This window comes from Podarcis pityusensis, assembly GCF_964106645.2.
Source record: "Podarcis pityusensis genome assembly, chromosome: 17".
Classification (NCBI taxonomy): Eukaryota; Metazoa; Chordata; class Lepidosauria; order Squamata; family Lacertidae; genus Podarcis; species Podarcis pityusensis.
Window position 1 is genome coordinate 14,211,608 of NC_138042.1, and position 24,469 is coordinate 14,236,076.

At 46.6% G+C, this 24,469-nt stretch overlaps 1 protein-coding gene across 4 annotated transcripts in view; it reads right to left on the bottom strand.

Moving 5' to 3' along the window:
* FOCAD (focadhesin) overlaps positions 1–24,469 on the bottom strand; it is a 141,871-nt gene that overhangs the window by 56,418 nt on the left and 60,984 nt on the right. For all 4 annotated transcript variants that reach the window (XM_080987686.1, XM_080987687.1, XM_080987685.1 and 1 more), the window contains exons 16-19: positions 14,838–14,972; positions 13,033–13,083; positions 10,606–10,689; positions 9,248–9,386 (exon numbers count right to left, since the gene is read on the bottom strand). In XM_080987686.1, the coding sequence (XP_080843812.1) occupies positions 9,248–9,386; positions 10,606–10,689; positions 13,033–13,083; positions 14,838–14,972 (409 nt within the window). The remainder of the gene's footprint in view (positions 1–9,247; positions 9,387–10,605; positions 10,690–13,032; positions 13,084–14,837; positions 14,973–24,469) is intronic.

Genomic DNA, 24,469 nt, shown 5'->3' on the forward strand with positions numbered 1-24,469 from the left:
ACAGGCGGCTAGCGCTTTTTACTATACAATGAAAAGTTGTTGCTCCCCGCTCTCCTCGAAAGGGGAGATTATAACAACTGTTTCAAATTAGCCCTGTGGCTTTGATGCAGGTTTTTCCTGTACCAAATACAGCCCTGGGTTTTCTGCTACATTGCAGCAAACATGGAATAAAAGAACATTCACATGCTCACTCGGGGAAACCAGAAGCATGCAAAGTGTCGCAGAATCAATTAACAGACTCTGGAACACTTTTTGATTTTTATCCCCAGTCCTTCCTCATCTTTTTTCTGCCTCTCACCCGCCAATATGTTCTCAATTCCCCCCCTTTACATTTCTTTTTTCTCTTTTTTAAATATTTTATTAAGGATTTTCTTGTTTTACAGAAGTGTAGTGCCTCGTATTTTTTTTTCATGTAACATTTTTACAAATCCGTTTCATTTGTTGAGGCATTAGGGGGAGAAGAAAAAAGAAAGAAAAAAGAAAGGGGGGGTGGAGAGAGGGAAGATGGATGGGGGTGGGGTCGGGTGGCAGTGTTTCTATTATGTTTAATGTATGTAGAGTTTGGTGTCAGCGTTGCTTGTGTTGTTCACTTGTGTTCCTTTGGTGGTGAGAGAGGTTGGGGTTGGCCTAGGGTGTGATTGTTTGCTTGTGATTGGCTGTGGTGATCTTTGTTTTCGTGTGTGAGTGAGGTGGGTGGGTGTTTTGGATCAGATTAGCCATATTGATTTGTATGCTGTTGGTGGATTATTGTCATTGTCCTGTTGGGCTGTGTATGTGATAAATGGGAGCCATACCGGGGTGAAGGTGTCTTCTTCTGTTTGTCCCCGTGTCAGTTTCAGTTTATTAGTTAATTTTTCTAGTAGGGCTGTTTCCCATACTATTTGGTACCATTGGTCCATGCTTACTCCTGACAGGTCTCTCCAGTGTCTGGTTATGGTGTTTCTGGCTGCTGAGAGCAGGTGGGTTATGAGTTCTTTGTGGTGTAAATGGGCATTGTTGTCTTGGAAGATGTTTAGTAGGGCCAATTCTGGGGTGATGTCTATTACTTGCTTAGTTATTTTACATATTTCTTGTATGGCTGTTGTCCAGAATAGTTGGATTTTGGGACACTCCCGCCACATGTGGAGGTATGTGCCTGTGGAGGTGCACCCTCTCCAGCATTTTGGTGAGGTTCCTGGGTGTATTAGCGCTAGTTTCCTTGGTGTTAGGTACCACCTGTAGGTGAGTTTCAGTGTGAGTTCTTTTCTTTTCGTTGATATGGATTTAAAGGGGGGTTTAGACCACATTCTGGTCCATTGAGTGGGGTTAATCTCATAGCCTATGTCATTCTCCCATTGTTTTTTGATTGCGTCTAGGGGATTTACAGGATTTTGGAGTAGTATTTTGTATATTGCGGATACCGTCCCTTTACCGTTTCCCTTTGTTGTTAGGAGGAGGTTTTCGAAGGTTGTCAGGGGCCTAGTTGCTGCTGATTTTACTGTTGGGTTGTTTAAGAGGGCATGAAGTTGGTGTTGTGTTAACCAGGGCATTTGGGTGTTGTGAGGGGACGATGAGCTGCTTGTGTGTAAAATCCTAGTCCCTCAGAGTTTGGTCAAGTTTGCAAACCTCTGTCTGTAACGGAGCCCCCTTAAACATGGCTCCGTCAGTCGCTGGCAGATTCCGACAGTGGTTGCTTTCGGAATCGCTTCCAACATAAAAGCTCCTTAACGGAAACACGTCTTCTGGACTCTCTGCGTGACAGTTTCCGGCGAGGAGTGGGTGTCCCTACAGGAGGTCCTGAAACCTCCCCACTGTTTTCGCTGGAAGTGTCTCTGAGCCATCCCTCCAGCTCCCTTTCCCTCAGCTCAGCTCCTCTCCCCCTACTGGTTCCCTCTTCAGCTGCTGAGTCTCTCCCAACCTGTGTGAGCCCTTTCACTTCCCTTCCTTCCGATGGCAGTTCCCTGACATCCACCTCCCCTCCAGGGCCCCCTTCATCCCCTCTCGCCCCCTCCTCTACGGGCGGTGAGGAGGCAAAACCCCGGAATGAACTTCCTTCATCTTCCGATGTCCCGAACACTTCTCTCCACCTGTTGCGGTTCCTGGTCTCAAAGTACTCCTCCTCCTCAGAGTCCATCTCCCCTTCCCCTTCCGATTCCGAGAATCCTTCCAACTCCTCCTCCTCATCGGTGGTCCCAAAGTATTCCCTCCGGAACCTCTCCACAGGCTGAGGTTTCCTTGGGAACCTTTGATGGAACGTTTCTATCAATACCTCGTCATTGATATCTTCTGCCATTACCCAAGTGTTTTCTGACTCCGGTTCTCCTTCCCACGCTACCAAATACTCCACCTGATCCCCCTTCCATCTGGCGTCGAGGATTTCTGCCACATGGCTGCTGCATTCCCTTTCTTCTATGACCGGTCCCCGAGTGGCCATCCCTTCTCGTCCCCCCTCATACGGTGACAGTAACGACCTGTGAAATACTGGGTGCAGTTTCATGTGGTTGGGTAACCGGAGCCTGAAAGCCACTGGGTTGACCTGTTGAATGACCTCAAAGGGACCCAATCTCCTGGGTCTTAATTTCTTACAACCTCCTTTGAACGGCAACCCTTGGGTTGACAGCCACACCCTATCTCCCACCCTTATGGTTTCACCTTCCCTTCGGTTCTTGTCTGCCTGCCTCTTGTATTCTTCCTTCGCCCTTTCTAAGTTGAGTTGGAGCTGACGATGGATTGCTTCCATTTCTTCTACAAAATGCTCGGCTGCCGGGACACCCCATCTCTCCCCTTCTCCCCCTGGGAAAGCCCTGGGATGACACCCATAATTAGCCAAGAAGGGGCTCATCCCTGTGGACACATTCTCGGCATTGTTGTAGGCAAATTCCGCCAGCGCCAACTTTTCTACCCAGTCATTCTCTCTGTCATTGACATAACACCTCAGGTATTGCTGGAGGACCCCGTTTGCTCTTTCCGCCTGCCCGTTGGTTTCAGGGTGCCGGGCAGTCGAAAAGTTGACCTCCACCTGCAGTAAGCTCATGAGCTTCCTCCAGAACCTGGAAGTAAATTGTTTTCCTCGGTCTGAGACCACCCTCAATGGCACCCCGTGCAACCTAAAAATGTGTTCTACAAATAACTTCGCTGTCTCTTCCGCCGTGACTGCATGCGAGCAGGCTACAAAGTGGCACATCTTTGTTAGTAGGTCTACCACCACCATGATGGCTGTTTTCCCCTTGGACTTCGGCAGATCAGTCATAAAATCTATCGACACTGCCTCCCAAGGTCGTTCTGGGGTTGGTAAGGGTTCTAATAGCCCCGCCGGTGCCCGCCTCTCCCCTTTGGCTCGCTGGCATTGCTCACACCCTCTTACATACTCCCGTACATCTTCCCTCACCTTAGGCCACCAAAATTCCCTGGTGACCAACCACATGGTTTTGTGTTGTCCAAAATGCCCCGCCGTGGGGCTGTCGTGCAACTGCTTGAGTACCCTCCCCCTTAAGTCTCCTTCAGGGATATACAGTGCCCCTTTGTAATACAAAGCTCCATTTCTTTCCTCGAAACCCCCTGGTTCCTCTCCCTCACCCCTAAGACCTCTGAGCTTATTCTGGGCGTATTCATCATTCTCTGTTTCCTCTACCAGTTCTCTTTGTCCCACCAATGCCGCCCCACACACCCAGCGGTCCTCTGGAATGACATGTCTCTCTTCGGGTGCTCCCTCCCCCTCCAAATATTCAGGTTTGCGTGAGAGAGCGTCCGCCCTAATGTTCTCTGGGCCTGGCACGTAACAAATCTCAAAGTTAAATTTGGAGAACTCCTGGGCCCATCTCACTTGCCGTTGGTTGAGCACTCGTGCCGTCCTCCAATACTCTAGGTTCTTGTGGTCAGTGCACACTTGCACCTTATGTTGTGCGCCAATTAGCAGGTGCCTCCATCTCCGGAACGCCTCATGAATGGCTAGTAGTTCTCGGTCATACACCGTGTAGTTCCTCTCGGATTTGTTCAGCTTTCGCGAAAAAAAGGCACACGGTCTCCACTCTGACTCCTCCTTCCCTGGCTGCAGAAGCACCGCCCCAATAGCTCTGTCTGATGCGTCAGTTTCCACTCTCATCGGTTTTTGTAAATCCACATGCAGGAGTTGTTGTTCCGAGGCGAAGGCCCTTTTTAGTTCCTCAAATGCTCGCTCCGCCTCCTCAGTCCAAACGAACTTCTTCTTACTGCTGAGACAGTCCGTAATGGGCGCCGTCAGGTGGGCAAAGTTTCGGATGAACTTACGATAGAAGTTCCCAAATCCTAGGAACCTCTGCACATCCTTCCTTGTTTTGGGTGTTTTCCATTCCAGCACCGCCTGGACCTTGCCGGGATCCATGGCCAATCCCTTGTCTGACAGGCGATACCCCAGGAATTCCACCTCCTTGGTATGAAACTGACACTTCTCCAGTTTCACCCACAGCTGGTTGGCTTGCAGCCTGCTCAACACTTCTCTGACGTCTCTCACATGCTGCTCCTCATTCTCAGAATACACCAACACATCGTCTAAGAAGGCCACACAATTCTTGTAAAGCAAAGGCCCCAGGACGTGGTTCATAAACGATTGAAAGCACGCGGAGCCTCCTTGTAGGCCGAAGGGCATAACTAAATATTCAAATGCCCCCAAAGGGGTGAACATGGTGGTTTTCCATTCATCCCCCTTCCTTATTCGTATCAGGTTGTACGCCCCCCTTAGGTCCAGTTTAGTAAAAATCTTTCCCTTCCTGACCCTTGTCAAAATGTCGTCAATCCTGGGCATAGGGAAAGCCACTGGTTCTGACACTGCATTTAAGGCCCTGAAGTCACACACAAGCCTCGGCTTGTTCGTGTTTTTTTTATCCACAAAAAACACTGGGCTGCCCCCCACCGCCCTGGACTCTCTGATGAACCCTCTCTTCAGGTTCTTGTCAATGAACTCTCTTAGCTCCTGCATCTCTCTGTCTGACATGGCGTACAGCTTGCCTACAGGGAGCTGTGCCCCAGGGAGTAAATTGATTTGACAGTCAAAGGGTCTATGCGGGGGTAGTTGGTCAGCTTCCCTTTCGCTGAAGACGTCGCGGAGATCTGCGTATTGTCGTGGTACCTTCACGTTCTCCGTTACTTCAGTCCCTGCTAGGGTGGCTTGGGCCCCTGCCAAACCCTTTCCCTCTTTGCAGTGTTCTAAGCAATGTGCTGAACCAAAAGAAACCACTCTCTGATGCCAGCCCACCAGCGGATCATGTAACGCTAGCCAGCTCATCCCCAATATAATGGGAGCTCCTCCCAAGGTGGCCACATTAAACGCTATCAGTTCGGTGTGCCTTGCCACCTTCATTATCATTGGGACGGTCTGCAAGCTGACTTCTCCTCCCAACAGCTCCCTGCCATCGATCGTGGTCACCTGCAGGGGGTTGCTTAAAGGGATCGTCTGTATCTGGTGTTCAGCTGCAAACTCTTTGCTCATGAAATTGCAGGAGCTGCCTGAGTCCAACAGCGCCTTTATCTTTAGAGGGTGTCCGTTTGGCAGCTCTAGCGCCACTTCTATCACTAGGGCGGGTTTAGGAGGTTCTGGCGTGGGCACTTTCACTGCTCTTTGGCCTGGCTGCTGTGCCCCGACGGTGGCAGCCAGGTGTTGGCTTTTACTTGCTTCGGTATTTCTTCCTCTCTTCCCTCCACAGCTCCTACCATCCCTTGCCATTCCTTCCTCTGGGGGCAGACTCTGGCAAAGTGACCTGGCTGTTGGCAGAGATAGCATTTCCGGGCGCCTTTTCCCTCCTTCTTTCCCCCCTCACTGGGCTTTGAAACTGCGCGCGCGCGCGCTGTTCCGATTTCCATCGGCTCTGCCGGCGGGAAAGTTGGCTCTGGAATGTCTGGAATGCGGAACTCCTTCCAACGTTCCCCCTTCCCTTCCCGCCTCTCCAATGCTCTCGCCTCCTGGCGCGCTCCTATGGTCAGCGCTGATTTGGTCAGCTGGTCCATAGACTCCGCCCTGGGCGCCCGGGAAAGTTCGTCTTTCACAGCCGAAGAAAGCCCTTCTTCAAAGAGCATTTGAATGGGTTCCGCCGATAGATCCCACCCCAATTTATGGATCAACATGGTGAACTCAGTCCAGTACTCACGGACAGATCGGCTCCCCTGTTTGCAAGCCATTAACTGTCTGCGGACCACTCCCTGTTCAATATCGCTGGAAAACATCAGATCCATGGCGCGAAAGAACTTCATCGTGTCCTTTAGGACGTCACTATTCGCTGCCATCAGGGGTCTAACCCAGTCTCTCGCCCCCTTTTCAAGATGCCCAATCACGAAAGCCACTCGTGATTCCTCGTCAGGGAATTCATCAAACTGCAGATTGAGGGCATATTGCATCTCTGTCCGAAAGCCATGATAGTCTTTGGGCTCCCCCCCAAACTTCTGCACCAATCCTGGTACCTTTCTGACGAGCTGGGTGTCTTTCCCCTTTTTGTCTGCATCCTGAGCCCTCCTCTCCTCAAGCCTCGCCGTCTGCAGCGCTAGCTGGACCTCCAACACCCGGTACCTTTCTTCCAGGCTTGGACCCGCTCCAGCTCCTGCTTCTCCGGTTCCGGCTGGGTTGCTCATGATGCCTTCTCCTGCACCAGCTGCTCACGAAGACTGTCGGAATGCTGTGAGGGGACGATGAGCTGCTTGTGTGTAAATTCCTAGTCCCTCAGAGTTTGGTCAAGTTTGCAAACCTCTGTCTGTAACGGAGCCCCCTTAAACATGGCTCCGTCAGTCGCTGGCAGATTCCGACAGTGGTTGCTTTCGGAATCGCTTCCAACATAAAAGCTCCTTAACGGAAACACGTCTTCTGGACTCTCTGCGTGACAGTTTCCGGCGAGGAGTGGGTGTCCCTACAGGAGGTCCTGAAACCTCCCCACTGTTTTCGCTGGAAGTGTCTCTGAGCCATCCCTCCAGCTCCCTTTCCCTCAGCTCAGCTCCTCTCCCCCTACTGGTTCCCTCTTCAGCTGCTGAGTCTCTCCCAACCTGTGTGAGCCCTTTCACTTCCCTTCCTTCCGATGGCAGTTCCCTGACAGGTGTCTTCTAGTTTGTCTTGTATTTCTTGTGTTGACAAGGGTTTGTTATTTTTATAAAAGTCTATTAGGCGATATAAGCCTTTGGTTCGCCAGGTTTTTATCTTGAGGTTTCGTGCTGCACGGTGGAATAATGGGTGGTACGCCAGGGGGATTAGTGGGGATGGGGTTGGGGATAGTTTGCCTATTTGTGTTTTCCATGCTTTGAGCATGGTCTGTGTGTACCTGTTAAGTGTTGTGGGAATTTTCTTTAGTTTGTTTGGGAGGAGTGGGTATGTTGTGGTGCAGGTGTTTTCAATTGTGTCCCTCTCTAGGTGTACCCATTGTTTTCTCTCATCTTCTAGTATATATGGGATTATGTGGCGTATTTGGTTGGCATTGTAATATGCTTCTATGTTGGGGATTCCCCATCCTCCTTCTGAGGTGGGAAGGTGCAGGTATTTGGGGCTTATTCTTGGTTTTTTATGTGAGAAGATGAAAGAGTGTAGTTTTCTCTGCCAACTGCGAAGTTGGGTTGAGGGGATCCAGATTGGGAGGGTTTGGAATAGGTAGGTATGAGTGTATACTTCCAGCAGGAAGTATAATGAAAATGGCTTCAATATTTAAAAGGAAAATAGGGAAACTTTCCTACAAATATAATGCAGGATCCACTAAAGAGAAGAAAAATTATTTAACACAACCAGAGAACAAAGCGTAGGTATGTGTTGCAGGATAGCTTGTTTACAGATTTTGCCATTTTCGTCTACACAGTACGTGAATCTTGCATTGTCATCTTTTTGCCTGCATCAGCTACAGAAGCTGGGCAATTTGCGCAGCTTAACACCTCAAAAGAGATTTTGTTAGCTTACACTTCTGCATAATTTAAAGAGAAAAGTCCCTGGCTTCCTCTCCCCAACATTCCAACCAGCTTTCAGGACGATATAGCATATATTCTTGAAGACTTTTGCCCGGGTTCGTTAAATTTTATGTATTCTGCTGTCATTCTTTGAGGCTAACTCATTAGCTGTATAAAAATGTCACAGTCTGGTAAAGGAATATAAGCACACCTGCAAATGTCAGAAGGAATGCATTGGCTGGTTACAGTTAGTAACATCCAGCTTTGGCCATTTACAGAAAAACAGCTTAAGAACGAGCTCACTGGAGCAGACCGAGGTCTATCATGCTACCATTTTGTTTTGGTCCATCAGAAGCATCTGCAAAGGTAAGCTCCACCATCTCCAGCCATTTGTCCCCAACGTCAGAGATCGAAGATGACTGCTTAGTACAACATTTAGTCTGTGTGTATGGTTTGGGAGCTGCACGGTCAGGGAAAAAACAATGCTGTCCAGGGTTGTAAGGACTGCGGAGAGAATAATTGGGTGCACTCTTCCCACCTTGGATCAAATCTATGCTTCCAGGTGCCATAAGAAAGCTGCAGAGATAGTGCAGGATAGTGCGCACCCCGGAAATGATCTCTTTCAGCTTCTGCCTTCTGGAAGAAGGTACAGGGTTATAAAGACTAGGACTAGCCGCCTGAGAAACCGTTTTTATCCAAATGCGATTTTGGTTTTAAATGCAGTGTAAGGTAGTCTCTGGGACGCGGGTGGCGCTGTGGGTTAAACCACAGAGCCTAAGACTTGCCAATCAGAAGGTTGGCAGTTTGAATCCCCGCAACGGGGTGAGCTCCCGTTGCTCGGTCCCTGCTCCTGCCAACCTAGCAGTTCGAAAGCACGTCAAAGTGCAAGTAGATAAATAGGTACCACTCTGGCGGGAAGGTAAACGGCATTTCTGTGCGCTGCTCTGGTTCGCCAGAAGCGGCTTAGTCATGCTGGCCACATGACCCGGAAGCTGTATGCCGGCTCCCTCGGCCAATAAAGCGAGATGAGCACCACAACCCCAGAGTCGGCCACAAATGGACCTAATGGTCAGGGGTCCCTTTACATTTACCTTTACAGTAGTCTCTATGGGAGTATATTTTATTTAATCATGGGGTATCAGAGTTTTTAGGGGGCTAACCGGGCTGGGATAGCTGGGATAGCAGGCTTGTTGGTTTTTGAATGTCTGATGTAGATTTTTTTCAATTTAATTGTTCTGTATGGAACAATGACAATCGTATTTTATTTGTATGTCTGGCACCTGCTTCTCATCACTTAGCAGCAATTTTAAGGAACTCCTCAGAAGGGAAGCAATGTTATACAAAGGTCTGGCCAGAAATCTGTTTGTTTCTGCATGCATTATACCTGGTAGAACAGGAGGAGGCGTGAGCATCAACAATTTGATATAGGAGGCACCAGGAACAGAGAGATCCACCTCTTTCTCTTCCTCTTCCTCCTCTTCATTGATATCCACCTCTTCTGGTTGGGGCAGTTCTGGTCTTGCCTGTGTGAGCAAGGAAGCAATGGGGCAGGCGAACATTAGTTAAGAGTCCAAGCAAGGGCAAGACATCAATTAAACAAATACATGTTTTCTTTTCTTTATGAAAGAAAGGACCTCAAGGAGCGTCTCCACCCCCATCGTTCAGCCCAGACACTGAGGTCCAGCTCCGAGAGTCTTCTGGCGGTTCCCTCCCTGCGAGAAGCGAAGTTACAGGATACCAGGCAGAGTGGAATCTGTTCTGGAAGTCCGTTCGACTTCCAAAACATTCAAAAACCAAAACGCGGTTTCTGATTGGCTGCAGCAAGCTCCTGCAGCCAATCGGAAGCTGCGTCGGACGTTCGGCTTCCAAAAATAGTTCACAAATCGGAACACTCACTTCTGAGTTTGCGGTGTTTGGGAGCTAAAAACGTTTGAGAACTAAGCTGTCTGAAAACCAAGGTACGACTGTATTAGGTTTCCTATTCAATACACAGTAGACAAACAATACGTTTATTTACACATTATCAATTCAAGTATCCTCTCCACAGAGATTCTTGTGTTGTGGGTGGAATAAAAGTATCTTTCGTCTCGTTTATAAAGGAAAAGAAAATAAGCCCAGTCTCGTCAAAAGTGTCTATCCTTGAAATGTCTTTAATTGCCCTTCTGCAAGGCATTCCGATAAGAGCCACATTCCAAATATTATTTAACCAGATTTAAATGGGGATTTCTATGGGTTGTTTCCAGTATCGGGCTATTGTTAATTGGGCTGCTTAGAACAGGAAAAATACTAAATCTCTGCATTATTGTTTAAATTCGAGTCTGAGGATAACAAGGCAAGAAAAGGATTGCTGCGTAATTTTGGAAAACATGCGAAACACCTTTCCCCAAAGGTGTAGATCAGGGACGTCCAACTCCCAATAGACTGCAATCTACTCACAGTATAAACAAACTGGCAGTGATCTACCCATTATCGTTGGATGGACCGAAGTTATTGAGCTTTTTTTGGAAGCCAAAGTTGTTGCTGAGGGGTTCTTTTTTTGGGGGGGGAGAGATCACTGAGGGGACAGAGATCTACCAGGAACACCCCGTGATCTACCAGTAGATCGCGATCTACCTGTTGGACATGCCTGGTGTAGACCAATGTGCAACTCCACCATGCATGGAAATAAAAGCCTATCTCTCTTTGCATTTCTGACAAATAATCACTTCTCCTCTACATCTGAAGGGAGGGAGGGACATGTACCTGTTCGGGAAGATGGAGAATGATGTGTTCTTCTGAGCTAAATTCAGAGAGAGATTTGTACGCCGATGTGGCTACGAGTGGGTCCTGGAGACGAAAGAAGTCACGATCACATCATACATCCCTGTGGTACGAGGTCAGAGAGTCGGAAGGGACCCTGAGGATCATCTAGGCAAACCCCCAGCAATGCAGGAATATGCAGCTGTCCTTTACGGGGATCGAACCTGAAACTCTTTGCTTAAACTGAAGCAGCCAATCAGCAGCGGAGCAAGCCAATTGGGTGTCTGGGGTGGCATGCGTGCCCTGTGCCCAGGGGCAGGGCCAGCAGCCCGCGGGGCCTCCGAGGAGTCTCACTGCCTCCTCCCACTCAGACACCCTATAGCTGGGGGGAGGCAGCGGGCAGACCGTTTGGGGCAGCGCAGAGCCTGCGGGCACCCAAGCCACCGCGTCACTCCCAGGAGAGACGCGTGGCTCAGGCGCATTGAAGGCCCCGCGGTGAGTGCCTCCCGCCATTTTGTCACCCCCCTCAGGGATGACACCTGGGCGACCAGGAAAGGGGGCATTTGAAAGCACACCTTCAAATTGCTCACCACTGTGAATGGCACTCCACCTTTTAAAATCTGAGTAAGTTGAATAGAGGGACGCGGGTGGCGCTGTGGGTAAAACCTCAGTGCCTAGGACTTGCCGATCGTATGGTCGGCAGTTCGAATCCCCGCGGCAGGGTGAGCTCCTGTCTTTCGGTCCCAGCTCCTGCCCACCTAGCAGTTCAAAAGTGCAAGTAGATAAATAGGTACCGCTTTATAGCGGGAAGGTAAACGGCGTTTCCGTGTGCTGCGCTGGTGCTGGCTCGCCAGAGCAGCTTCGTCACGCTGGCCACGTGACCCGGAAGTGTCTCCGGACAGCGCTGGCCCCCGGCCTCTTAAGTGAGATGGGCGCACAACCCTAGAGTCAGACACGACTGGCCTGTACGGGCAGGGGTACCTTTACCTTTACCTAAGTTGAATAGCAGGAGTTAGAAAGAAATACGGAGGACATTTTTAAAAAATAAGAACACAAATAGGGGTCACGCTGACATGATTATCTACCGTATTTTTTGCACCATAACACTCACTTTTTTCCTCCTAGAAAGTAAGGGGAAATGTCTATGCGTGTTATGGAGGGAATGCCTATGGGTGGCATGCCTACGGATTTTCCTCCTCTAAAAACTACGTGCGTGTTATGGTCGGGTGCGTGTTATAGAGAGAAAAATACGGTATTTATCTAAGCTATTTCTACTTAATTGCCAAAGTTTCTAAGTGCCGGGGAGCCTCTAAGAGTTCATTTCTGCCCTGTAACTATTCCAAGATGCAGTGCTGGATTTAGCTGCTGTGTCTGACAGTTTAACATTCTTCACACGCATTAGATTTAAAGTGCAGAACAAAAACACACCACGAATGGAAAACATATGTCAAGAAGCAGTGTGCCATCACAGGTTCAATTCATTACCGAAGTAGCACTGCAAACCAAAACATATAAATACATATACTAACATAGAAGCACAGGTGCCGAGTTTCGCCTGACACTGGGTGTGTGTGTGTACGTGGCACATATGACTCATGTGGGCTTGATGTCACACGTTGCATGAATGACAACTGTCACATCAGGAGAGGCCAATCTGGCCTCTTCCCAATGCAAAATTCACCCACCCGGCCTGCTCAGTGTGGCGTCTGCTGGCACTGTGCAGCCTGGGGCGACTTCCTACCTGGCCACTGTGGGGTGTGAAACACAGAGCAGTCAAATACAACATTCCTAGAGTGGACACGTTTAGACATGAAGAGGGATGTTTGTCCAGCCAGTAGATAAACTTCCTGCTTCCTCCTGGGCTGGGACAAACTCCCTCTACATGTGACCAGAGGTGGGCGTGACCTCACCTGTGCAGGTAAGAAAAGCACAGGGCTGGCCAGCACATCTCTCTCTCTTCTCCATTTTGCTTTCGTTGAAGAAGCATCAGCCTGAGATGCTCTCTTGGGAGGAGAAAGGAACTATCTCCTTATGGGATAGATTCCAGGTCTATATATTTTGTAACTTAAGTCTGCCTTCTGGGATCCATCTGTGAACAGAATGTGTGAGTAAACTCTTTTATACTTGTATACAAGACTGTGTCGTGTCTATTCTTTTTAGGAGGGAAGAAAAGAGGAATTACCAGGAAACTTATTTTAGAGGCTTATGCAAGCCTGGCAAACCTATCGGCTGTGTAAGTTTAAAAAGGGGAATGTTACTCTGCTAAATCACATAATTTGTTAACGCAAGTTGGGAAGGATATTATTAAACAATATATCCTCTCCTGCCTCCCTGAACATTCCCACCTGGCCACACGGCATCAGGAGCCATGCCAAATCTGTGACACGCATTTTGTTCAAACCGGACAAACCTCGTTTTCCAGTCTCTCACCTTGCTCTGTGTGTGGCTCCACAGGAAGCTGACAACTTGAACTTTGAATTTCTATAAAAATTAGAAAAAGAGGTTACCACGCCTTCTTATCTGGGCAACAAGGTACACAATACAAGCCAATAATAATATCTCAGCCTTCTATTATGTTTCCCTCAGAGAACAGGTGTTTATGGTCGGCAGTTTCTTCAGAATAGGAATTAAGGGCTTGGAGTTGCCAAGGGTGTTTTTTCAGCTCAATTTACGGTAACCAGAATGGTTTGAGCAATTTAGCTGGGTTAAAAATGCAGACCAATGGACCTTAGCATACTAACGGAGAGAATTTCAAAAGGTCAAAAATTACTCTCAAGAGCCAATATCCCATGATGTACAATAAAAATGCAGACAAGTGCCATTTCTGTGGGAGGGAAGGGAGCTGACCTTTTAGTGCTCCTAAAGGGGCAATTTGTAGACCATTCACATTGTTTGTAGTCTCAGTGACATTAACGGACTTTAAAAGATTTTCTCCCGCTAAAAGCATGCCAGTCACTTATCAAAACATTGTTCTCAGCTTCTCACCAGAACCAGGAGGTGTGATCTTTTTTATTCAGTACATGGTGAGCTCCACAGTACAACGTGAAAAGCAGATATTGCACTATAAAACGATGTTGAGGGAGCTCCCCCCCCCCCCAGTATAGCTGACCTGTGAAATAATATGTTGCAGGGGGAGCCTGTGACCTCCCTGCTCAAATGTTAAGAATAGATCAGTCCAACGGCCAGGGCTGGATTTAGGTTTGATGAGGCCCTCAGCTACTGAAGGTAATGGGGCCCTTTCTATGTCCAGCTGTCCTTTGTCAACAACAAATTGTCACTGTTTTTGTGTTGAATATGCGCTATATGGTCATTTATGGACCTGCAACTAATCCAGAATACGGCAGCTAGATTGGTGACTGGGAGTGGCTGCCGAGACCATATAACACCAGTCCTGAAAGACCTACATTGGCTCCCAGGACGTTTCCGGGCACAATTCAAAGTGTTGGTGTTGACCTTGAAAGCCCTAAGGCCTCGGCCTAGTAGACCTGAAGGAGCATCTCCACCCCCATCGTTCAGGCTGGATACTGAGGTCCAGCTCCGAGGGCCTTCTGGTGGTTCCCTCACCGTGAGAAGTGAGGTTACAGGGAACCAGGCAGAAGGCCTTCTTGGTGGTGGCACCCGCCTCCCGTCAGATGTCAAGGAGCTTCACAATATTCCCATACACCTGAAGGAGCGTTTCCACCCTCATCGTTCAGCCCAGACACTGAGATCCAGCGCCGAAGACCTTCTGGCAGTTCCCTCCCTACGATAAGTGAGGTTACAGGGAACCAGGGAGAGGGCCTTCTCGGTGGTGGCACCCACCCTGTGGAATGCCCTCCCGCCAGATGTCAAAGAAATAAACAACTATCTGACTTTTAGAAGACATCTGAAGGCAGCCCTGTTTAGGGAAGTTTTTAATGACTGATGTTTTAATGTATTTTTAACCTTCTGTTGGAAGCAGCCCAGAGTGGCTGGGGAAACCCAGCCAGATGGGCAGGGTAGAAATAAATTGTTGTTGTTGTTGTTACTATTATTATTTTTATTGTAGTCCAACAACATGTGGAAGGCTAAAGGTTCTCCACTCCTGATACAGCAGCTCACAACTGCTGATTTCAGGTTTTCAGGAACGTAGGCTATAGGAACGTTCCTAAAATGCTAGACAGTATCTACCACATATCCGAAGAAGAGGCGTCCCTTGGGGCCAAGGGACATAGAGTTGTAGAGTTGGAAGGGACCCTGAAGGCCATCTGGCATACCTCATACTCATTTGAGTTCACCGTTAAGGAAGGCACAAGAGAGAACAGTTCGCTCAGGGTTTTCAAAATGAGTGGCCGGGTGTCGCAGCTCAGCTTTGGCGACAAGGCGTTCCACATAGAGCGAATGCAGACAACCTGGAAAGAGAACAAAGGGTAACATGAGCACAACGGCACAAAATATCCGTATCAGAGCAGGGGATGATGTACTTCTGATGATCATCTTCCAAAGCAACTACTCTATTCCAAACTTAGAAATGGAAAGTGGAAAGCTGGTGGTCAACAAAAGATGTTCAAAGACTCTCCCAAGGCAAATTTTTAAATAATGTAGTATAAACACCGACAACTTGGAAATACTGGCCTGCGAGCGCTGCAATTGGAGAACAGCCTTTACCAAAGATGTCATGGGCTTTGAAAACACTCGAACTCAGGACGCAAGGGAGAAACGTGCTAAGAGGAAGACATGCTTGGCAAATCCACACCGTGATCAACTCCTGCCCGGAAACTTATGTCCCCACTGTGGAAGGACATATGGATCCAGAATTGGCCTCCACAGTCACTTACGGGCTCACTGTTAAAACCGTGTTTATGGAAGACAATCTTACTTGGCTATGAGGGATCACCAAAGAGAAAGAAGAGAGACTTCTCTATATATTTCTATTGCTCCAGGGATTATTAAATTGGTTAGCAATAGAATCAAGCACTTGATCACTGAGTGCCTTATAGAACAGGAATGGAACCAGTCAATGAGGCTGTTGTACGACTCCCAATTCATATCAACCCCGGAAATGGGATATTTGCCACTGGGTGGTTGTTGTTTAACACTTCTGGTTCCAGAGAGGTCTCCTTAAGGACGAGGTACATCTTTTATGGCAGGTGGTAACTCCTCCGTTTCCAATGAAGCATTAACCCCTCCCAAAATCCATACATAAACTCCTCTTGCAGAAATAAAATTTATTGAATATGCAATTACGAGTGAAAGTCATGAAACCAGTGGCTGTAAAATAAAGGCTCAAGATCAGTGCTGTTGTAATTGGAATGATCAAGATTATGGAAGCAGAAAGAAATAAGAACTTTGTACCCTGAAATCCAGCACACGGGAAGTCACCCAAAATTGTTTAATATGGTATTTGAATAATTGGCTATTTAACTGTATTGTAATCTGGTATTGTGATAATGTGGCTCTTTTGGATCACTGTAATTAAAAATTAATAAAAATTATTATACAAAGAGAGAGAAAGAAGCAGACACTGTTTTCTTCTGTTTCCAGAATTATGGAATGGGCAAGGGGGGAGAAGTGTGGGGAGGATGAGGATTAAGTACATGTGAATGTTTGTCTCTTCAAGGAACCCTTCAGGACTTGAACAGACCATAAACAATAAAAAATAAACTCTTTTTCTTCCACGTTACGAAGGGCACTGTGCAACGCTCAAAACCCTGCATACAGACCACTTCACACAAAGTGGAGCTCCTATCCAGTAAATTGCATGGTGCTTCCTTCACATGAAGGAGTTATCAACCGTGTTCAACCTATTAAAAGTATATTAAGTTACCGTATTTTTCGCTCTATAGGATGCACCGGACCATAGGACGCACCGGACCATAGGAGGGGGAAAACAGGGAAAAAAATTCTCCCCCTCTCTGCTCAGTGCCCCTTCAGCGAAGCGGCAGGAGAAACGGAGCCCCTTCCATTTCTCCTCCCGCTTCGCTGAAGGGGCGCGGCGCAGAGAGGGAAAACTGTGCAGTGCCTCTCCAGCGAAGCGAAGCCTGGAGAGCAAGAGGGACCGACCCCTCTCACTCTCCAGGCTTCAGGCGGCTATCGCTTGCGGATAGCTGCCTGAAGCCCCTGGAGTGCAGCGGGAGTTCCCGCTGCGATCCGGGGGCTTCAGGCGGCTTCAGCGAAAGCAACGCAAAGCCTCCGGAGCGCGGGGGGAGCTCTCCCTCTGCGCTTCAGAGGCTTCGCGTTGCTATCGCTGAAGCCAAGGAGCCTGCATTTGCTCCATAAGATGCACACACATTTCCCCTTAATTTTTGAAGGGGAAAGGGTGTGTCTTATAGAGCGAAAAAATACGGTATATAGGGCCATCAATGTGCATGAAGCTTTACAAAGTGCAAGACAATAGGATCTTGCCCCATACAATCTACACTTGGACGCAAGAGAGGAAGAGGTGAGAGTTGGGCAAAGAAGTAAACAGGGGGGAATATGTCAAATTTATACTAGATTACAGCAGGCCATGGGGCCAAGGATTTTTGGGAAGGCAAGCTTTTAGGCAGGATTTGAAGGTTTTGAAACAGAGAGCATCATCACACAGGTGTCTTGGGAGGCAGGGTCAGGTATAAGGGAGCAGAAGACCTTCGGAAAGCTGAAGGCCGTGAATCTAGAGCAGGAAAACTCCACAGGCAAGGACCACCCAACCTACATGGTGCTACTTTAGAAGATTCGCAAACTCATTACAAAGCTTCCAGGGGCTAGGATCTCCTTCATCCGATGCAATATGCCTTGTAACTCGGTCTTTCGAAACAATGTGACATAAAACAGTGAATTCCAAAAACTAAATAGATCTCAAAGCCTTGTAAGTACTGTCCTTGTTTCTTTTATGATCACCGTTTAGTAAGAGACCCTTAAGCAGCTAACATAATCTAAGCAACCTTACTGAATTCCCTTGCTTAATGTGGACATTTGGATGAAGAACTTTAACTCAGTACCAATTCAACATTTTGAGAGTTCTCTCCCCAATTCCTTCCTTCCTTCCTTCCTTCCTTCCTTCTTTCTCTCTCTCTCTCTCTCTCTCTCTCTCATGCTAATGTTTGCTCTTGAAGGTTTCATGTTGTTACCGGAATTAAAGCACCAATGCCTTCTCTTCGCAATAGTAGAAACAATGCTAATTTTAGAATTATAGACATTAGAACTAGTTAGGCTTGCTTGTATTCCATCTTCCATTCATGCCACAAATAGCTGAACCTTTTAAGGAACACAAGGAAGTTTAGAGAGCTGCCAGACCGATCCATTGCAACGAGTTAAGTCCACCACACATAAGGTCATAGTAGGAATGAATGAATCTGACAATCAAACCTTTTGCATCACAGACATGAATGCTGAATTCTCCCTTCTTCTTTTTTTTTTTTAAAGCAATTTATTGGGTTTTACAATAAAAGTAAACATAATAAACAATATAACATTTGTCTTAACATAGTTTCACATTTTCTTTGGACTTCCTCACATCTCCCGCTCCCACTTTCATCGTTGTAACATTTTGTCAGCAATTTATCATCTTGTTTAAATTCTTATATCCCTTCTATATTTCATAATCTTATAATTCTCGAAAGGAGTTAAATTTTCACAGTCTTACTTATTTTTGAATTCTCCCTTCTTCTCTCCCATAAGTGTGTCTCCTGGTTTTCCAAGATCCCCAGCTCTGTAGGGAGCAAACCATTGTAATGAAGACTTCAATGGATTCCCCTGCGATCCATCTTTGACATAAGTGCACAAAGTTCCTTTCAAGAATTTCAACTTTTCAGACATCGCTCTATATTCTGCCAGGATTAGTTATCTGCTATTGCTCTGCATTGTTCGAGCCTACATTGCAATGGCAACGGGTGCATAGAAGGATGATGAGTAGAATGCCGCAGAAAATAAATTCCTTCAACAGTTGCAAGTCCTCAAGTCAAAGGTCAAGCCAAGATTTACCAGGGGGCCATGTTACGAGTCTCACATCTGCTTTATATTCAAAACCAAGGAAGTCAATGCCGGAGAAAGTTTCATAATGTATACAACTTTGTGAGCAAAGCCGCAGATGTGCCTTCGCCAAATGGAAGAATCAACTATTTATTCCTGCAGAGAAATGAACTGACAGCATCCCTGTGAAGCTCATTCCATAACGGGGATTGCTTGATGAAATTCAGTGTAGCAATATTATACACACACACACACACACACACATATATATATATATATATATATATATATATACACACACACATACATACACACACACACATACACACATATATATATGGGTAAAAAAGGGAAAAAAACAGAATCAGAATACTGGGCATCAGAAAAGTAATTGCCGAATTAAGCAGCCACTTCAGAGGTTGTGAAAACACTTTAGGGGACCATTTCAAAAACTGTAAAGAAAAAGCTTTCAGGAATGCCTATTGAGTTAAATCCTTTTAACGAACAGGCAGATCCGTGAATACAATTCCAGTGTAACTAATAATGACAGCTACTGAAACTTAATCTGATTATATGTTGAGTGAAAATGACACTTCTCCACCCCCACTTTCAGGAATACTATTCTCAAGAATTAGAGAGAACAATTCATCTGCAGAAGTGTGTGTGAGAGAGAAATATCCAGTGTTTCAGAGGGATCATAAATATGCATTTACAAATTAACGGGAGAAATGATAGATCAATTTACCCTGTGACGGGGGGGGAGGGCGGGAAACAAATGTCGATTGTATGAAATGTTCACATTCCCTGACTTTATACTATAGTTGAGAAAGATATTAAAAAATCAATATGGAAAAGTAATGTGCATTTTCCAAATGTCTTTACTAGGAATAAATTAAGGTGGTGAGGACCACAGAGTCAGGCTAGCCACATTATGACCACTGTCCTGAAAAAATGCATACTTTAGAACGTTAAGCCTCAAATGCTATTGTATTTTATGCTAAGAAGAAATACACGGTTTTAGAAGGTCTTTGAATTTAACGTACCAAAGAATCAAAGGAACCTGTTTCTGTATGCATTGACTGCAGTGAGAGAATTATAGGCCCCCAAATGGCGATAGGGTGCAGAATCCACAAAAGAGGAGTGGCAGTTGAAATGGATGGAATATGCTGAATTAGCAAGTCTAACTAGCAAAATGAGAGAACAAGAAGAGAGAACCTTCAAGGAGGATTGGGAAATGTTTGTAGATTATTATTTTATTTTTTTTTATTGTAAACATGTTAAAACACTAGCAGGTAAAAGGGATTCTGAGAATAAGGTTGAGGAAAGGAGGAATAGATTAATCATAATATGCAGAAGCAACAGATAATTTAAGGACACCATGGAAGGGAAGTCGACCATCAAGGGAATGTAGATTGGAAAATGTTTGACCAATTGTTTTTTATACAGCCGTATCTTGGTTCTCAAATGTTTTTGGCTCCCGAATGCTGAAAACCTGGAAGTGTTCCAGTTTTCGAACATTTTCTGGAAGCCGAACATCTGACACGGCTTCTGCTTGGGTGCAGGAAGCTCCTGCAGCCAATCAGAAGCCGCGCCTTGGTTTTTGAACATTTCTGGAGTCCAACGGACTCTTGGAACTGATTACATTCGAGAACCAAGGTACGACTGTATTTGGAAAATTTATAAACAAAGAATCCAATTGGAGGTCTTTGAATTGAGGTGACCATTCACACACCACCTAAAAGAAAGAAATGCATAATGGAAAGCAGGACGAAAGCAGCAAAGATTTTCATAAAATGCTAATTTATATGCTAAATAATATGGGACGCGGGTGGTGCTGTGGGTTAAACCACAGAGCCTAGGACTTGCCGATCAGAAGGTCGGCAGTTCGAATCCCCATGACGGGGTGAGCTCCCGTTGCTCAGTCCCTGCTTCTGCCAACCTAGCAGTTCAAAAGCACGTCAAAGTGCAAGTAGATAAATAGGTACCACTCTGGCGGGAAGGTAAACGGCGTTTCCGTGCGCTGCTCTGGTTCGCCAGAAGTGGCTTAGTCATGCTGGCCACATGACCCGGCAGCTGTACGCCGGCTCCCTCAGCCAATAAAGCGAGATGAGCGCCGCAACCCCAGAGTTGGTCACAACTGGACCTAATGGTCAGGGGCCCCTTTAACTTTTATGCTAAATAATATGCTAATTTAGATGTCTTAGATATGCATTCAGGAGTAATAACTTAAATAGAAATCAAATAGTTTGCATCGTAATGGGCAAGACCCAGACAAGGGGTCTGTGTTTCTGCTTGCCCAGGAGTCAGCTATCAATAGGCAACTTCAAGGGCCACCCCCAGCTGTTCCAGCTCATGTTCCCTTACACACCAGACAATGCTTGAAAGAAACATTTTGTTATTATCTAAAGATGAATTTCTTGTTGTTGTTATTAACAACTACAAAACTCTTAGGTTCATTTGCGAAGTGTTTTTGAAACCATTCAGAAGCTTTTTTTCAAAAAGAATTTTTGATTTCCTATTGTTAAATCTGGCAAAATTTGAAACGTCTGACTGCTTCTTCAGAGGTCTTGGCTGAAGGATGAAGAGCTTAGATTCACAAACAGCAGTGCAAGAAAATCAAAAGGACATCTCAGAAGTCCTTCACTTGGACCAGCCGTTCCCCTGGTGCCCTCCAGATATTTTGGACTAGAGCAGCCCCAGCCAGCACAGAACGTGGACAATCTGTTTGCAAAGTATTGTTGGACCCCAATCTCCAAGGAGTGTGGGATTCCGCAGGTCCCAGGTGCTTCCCCAGGGTTCGGGTTTCCTTTTGGGTATGAGGCACAGCGGCGGCTGTGGTGTCTTTATGATATGTGGTTTACTGACCCCTATAGACAACCTAACCCAACAGATTGAGGTTGAATCCTGACAGAAGTACTGTTTTGGGGGGGTAGGAGGCAGGCGGGTGTGGAGGACTCCCTGGTCCGGAATGGGGTAACTGTGCCCCTGAAGGACCAGGGGCGCAGCCTGGGAGTCATTCTGGACTCACAGCTGTCCATGGAGGCACAGGTCAATACTGTATCCAGGGCAGCTGTCTCCCAGCTCCATCTGGTATGTAGGCTGAGACCCTCCCTGCCCGCTAGCTGTCTCACCAGAGTGGTGCATGCTCTAGTTATCTCTTGCTTGGACTACTGCAATGCGCTCTACGTGGGGCTACCTTTGAAGGCGACCCGGAAACTACAACTAATCCAGAATGCGGCAGCCAGACTGGTGACTGGGAGTGGCCGCCGAGACCACATAACACTGGTCTTGAAAGACCTACACTGGCTCCCAGTACATTTCCGAGCACAATTCAAAATGTTGGTCCTGACCTTGAAAGCCCTAAACGGCCTCGGCCCAGTAGACTTGAAGGAGAATCTGCCTGGACCCTGAGGTCCAGTGCTGAGGGCTTTCTGGCGGTTCCCTTGCAAGAAGCCAAGTTACAGGGAACCAGGCAGAGGGTGGTGGCGCCCGCCCTGTGGAACGCCCTCCCATCAGATGTCAAAGGCATAAAAAACTATCAGAAGACATCTGAAGGCAGCCCTGTTTAGAGAAGCTTTTAATGTTTAATAGATTATTGTATTTTAATATTCTGTTGAAAGCTGCCCAGAGTGGCTGGGGAAACCCAGCCAGATGGGCAGGGTATAAATATTATTATTATTATTATTATTATTATTATTAAGCCCACGATGAAGGGGTTCACAGCACCAGCACCCCAAAAGAGCCTTGTTTCTCCCATAACTGCAATTTCGGATTCAGACAGAGATCCCTCTTTCTCTCTCTGCTTGCTGCTTTTCTTCTAGCTCAAATCACCGCAAACTCAGCTCTAAACTCAGGCTTTGTCCCTCTAACTAACTGCAAGATGGGTGTTACAGAGACATTTCGGGACTCCATGTTTTCCAAGTTCAAACACTACCCCAAGATTAACGTCCTTTACAAAAGGAAACCAGAAAGCTAAATCAAGACTTGAATTCACTAAGATAAGGTAGCCCATTATCACGGTTATTCTTTCCAGCTCCGCGGTAGTCATTCGCCAACAATGATTTGCAGCCCGCGAGCCAAGCTTCTTCACCAGAACCTTGGCTTCCCCTGTTTGTAACTGAAAGAGTCAGACTTCCCTAGTCTTCAAAGCTAAGTGCCCTTGGAGTTTGGCAGAGACATAGTAAATCACTGGCATTATCTAGAACTATTTTTTTTTTAAAAGGCTTTATTTTATTTGTGTTTTATCTTATATTTTGGAAATGTACATCTAGGTTTTAGTGGGGTCCTAAGCTAGAGCTTGTTTAACTTATATGTAAATCCAGCACTGGTCGTGATGTCCTCACCGCTACTGGAGCTGTTCTACGCACGTTTGCGCCTTCCTAGCAGGCAAAAGAGGACTCTCCTTCTATCCTGCCCACCAGCAAACTGATCTAGATTAGGGCGGCATTAATCCCAAAACTCTCGTAACTGGCGTTCTTGGACAGGTTTTCGTCATCCAACTCTGTGACAGCTTGACTTTGCAGGGCAGAAAGTGGTAGCCATCCGGAGGGCAACCCAGCCAAATGGGCGGCATATAAATAATAAAATTGTTGTTGTTGTTGTTGTTAGTTTTTAAACTTTAAATGGTCTTCTGCATCAGCCAAATTGCGGGCACTTTCGTCCTGCAAGGAGATGGCTTGTCAAGTCTCCCATTCCAATGCCTACGTTAACAAACGCCCCAAATAAAAACTCCGTAAACTGGAAACGAAAGCGCAGTCTCAGCAACGTGAAAAATATGGCCACTTTTTTAATACGGCATCCTTGCACATGGTCTCTCCTCACCCCCTCCCCCCCACCAATTTAAGTGCAACATTGCTGGAATGTAATGTGAAAATCCGCACTTGATTTAAAAAAAATCACTGTACACAGCTGGCCATTCTAGTTAGCTTCTTGGGGGCTCTCGACTACACTGGAGAGCATTTCCATAATAAATTATCTTTATACCCTTAACAAGAGTAAGATTCCAGGCATCTGATTGGCTCCTTCTGCAAGAAACGAATTCTCTGGAATAATGAAACGCAGCGGCAGCTCGATTGAGAGCCGGCCACCCCGTAGCGTTGCAAAGAAAACCGCAGGGAAACAAAATTATGCTTTCCTCTCAACCTAAGTTTTTGAAAAAGTAAACAAATGCAAAGGTAATAACAGCACTAATGATCTTGGCATGGGGCATTTCCGGGGGAACGGCCGATTCTGCCTTGTGATAAACGGCCTGCGGTGAACTCTTTCCCTCGGTCATGAATCCCCAGGAAATGCCCCGAGTCTCGATAGTTATTGCTCAATTGTATATTGCTGTTATTCGAGAGCACAACACCCTCTAGGAACCGCGGAAGATGAAAGGGCTTTGGCTCCACAATATGGGGGGACACCGATTAGCTTTGACACAACAGAGCAGTTGCTGATCAGAAAGCATCTTTGTAACTCCAGACAGTGTTCAAAGGCTCGGGGTGCAAGCCCTCTTTGTAAGTTTGTTTTAAACTCTGTGCCCATTGTCCTGTCCTTTGTTGCTGTTTTGGGATGAATAGATCATTTCCATCTCTAAGGATTAACAAGGTTTTAACTTCGCCGGTCTCAAGGCAATTGCCAGTCTCCTTTTGAACGCTTCCATGCACGATTCAAGGTATGAATCATTAGAAGATTTATTTACTTTATCCAGGGTAAATTGGTTGCGTCAAATTCTCAGTGCTAACATTGGAGCGTTTGTTTCCAGGAGCAATTAACTACTGGTTCTATCATGGAACTTGCTTTGAATCCATTTCCCTCCAATGCATTGTAGCGACACAAACTTTCCGCTCATCTGGAGGTGCCGAAAATGGCTTTTTTTCAGTTAGCAAGGATGCGGAGAGCGAAGGATTGCGAAGCATCTGACGTTTCAAATGGGGCAATCCAGAAGGAAGATCTAGGAACCTTACTCTCAGCTAGC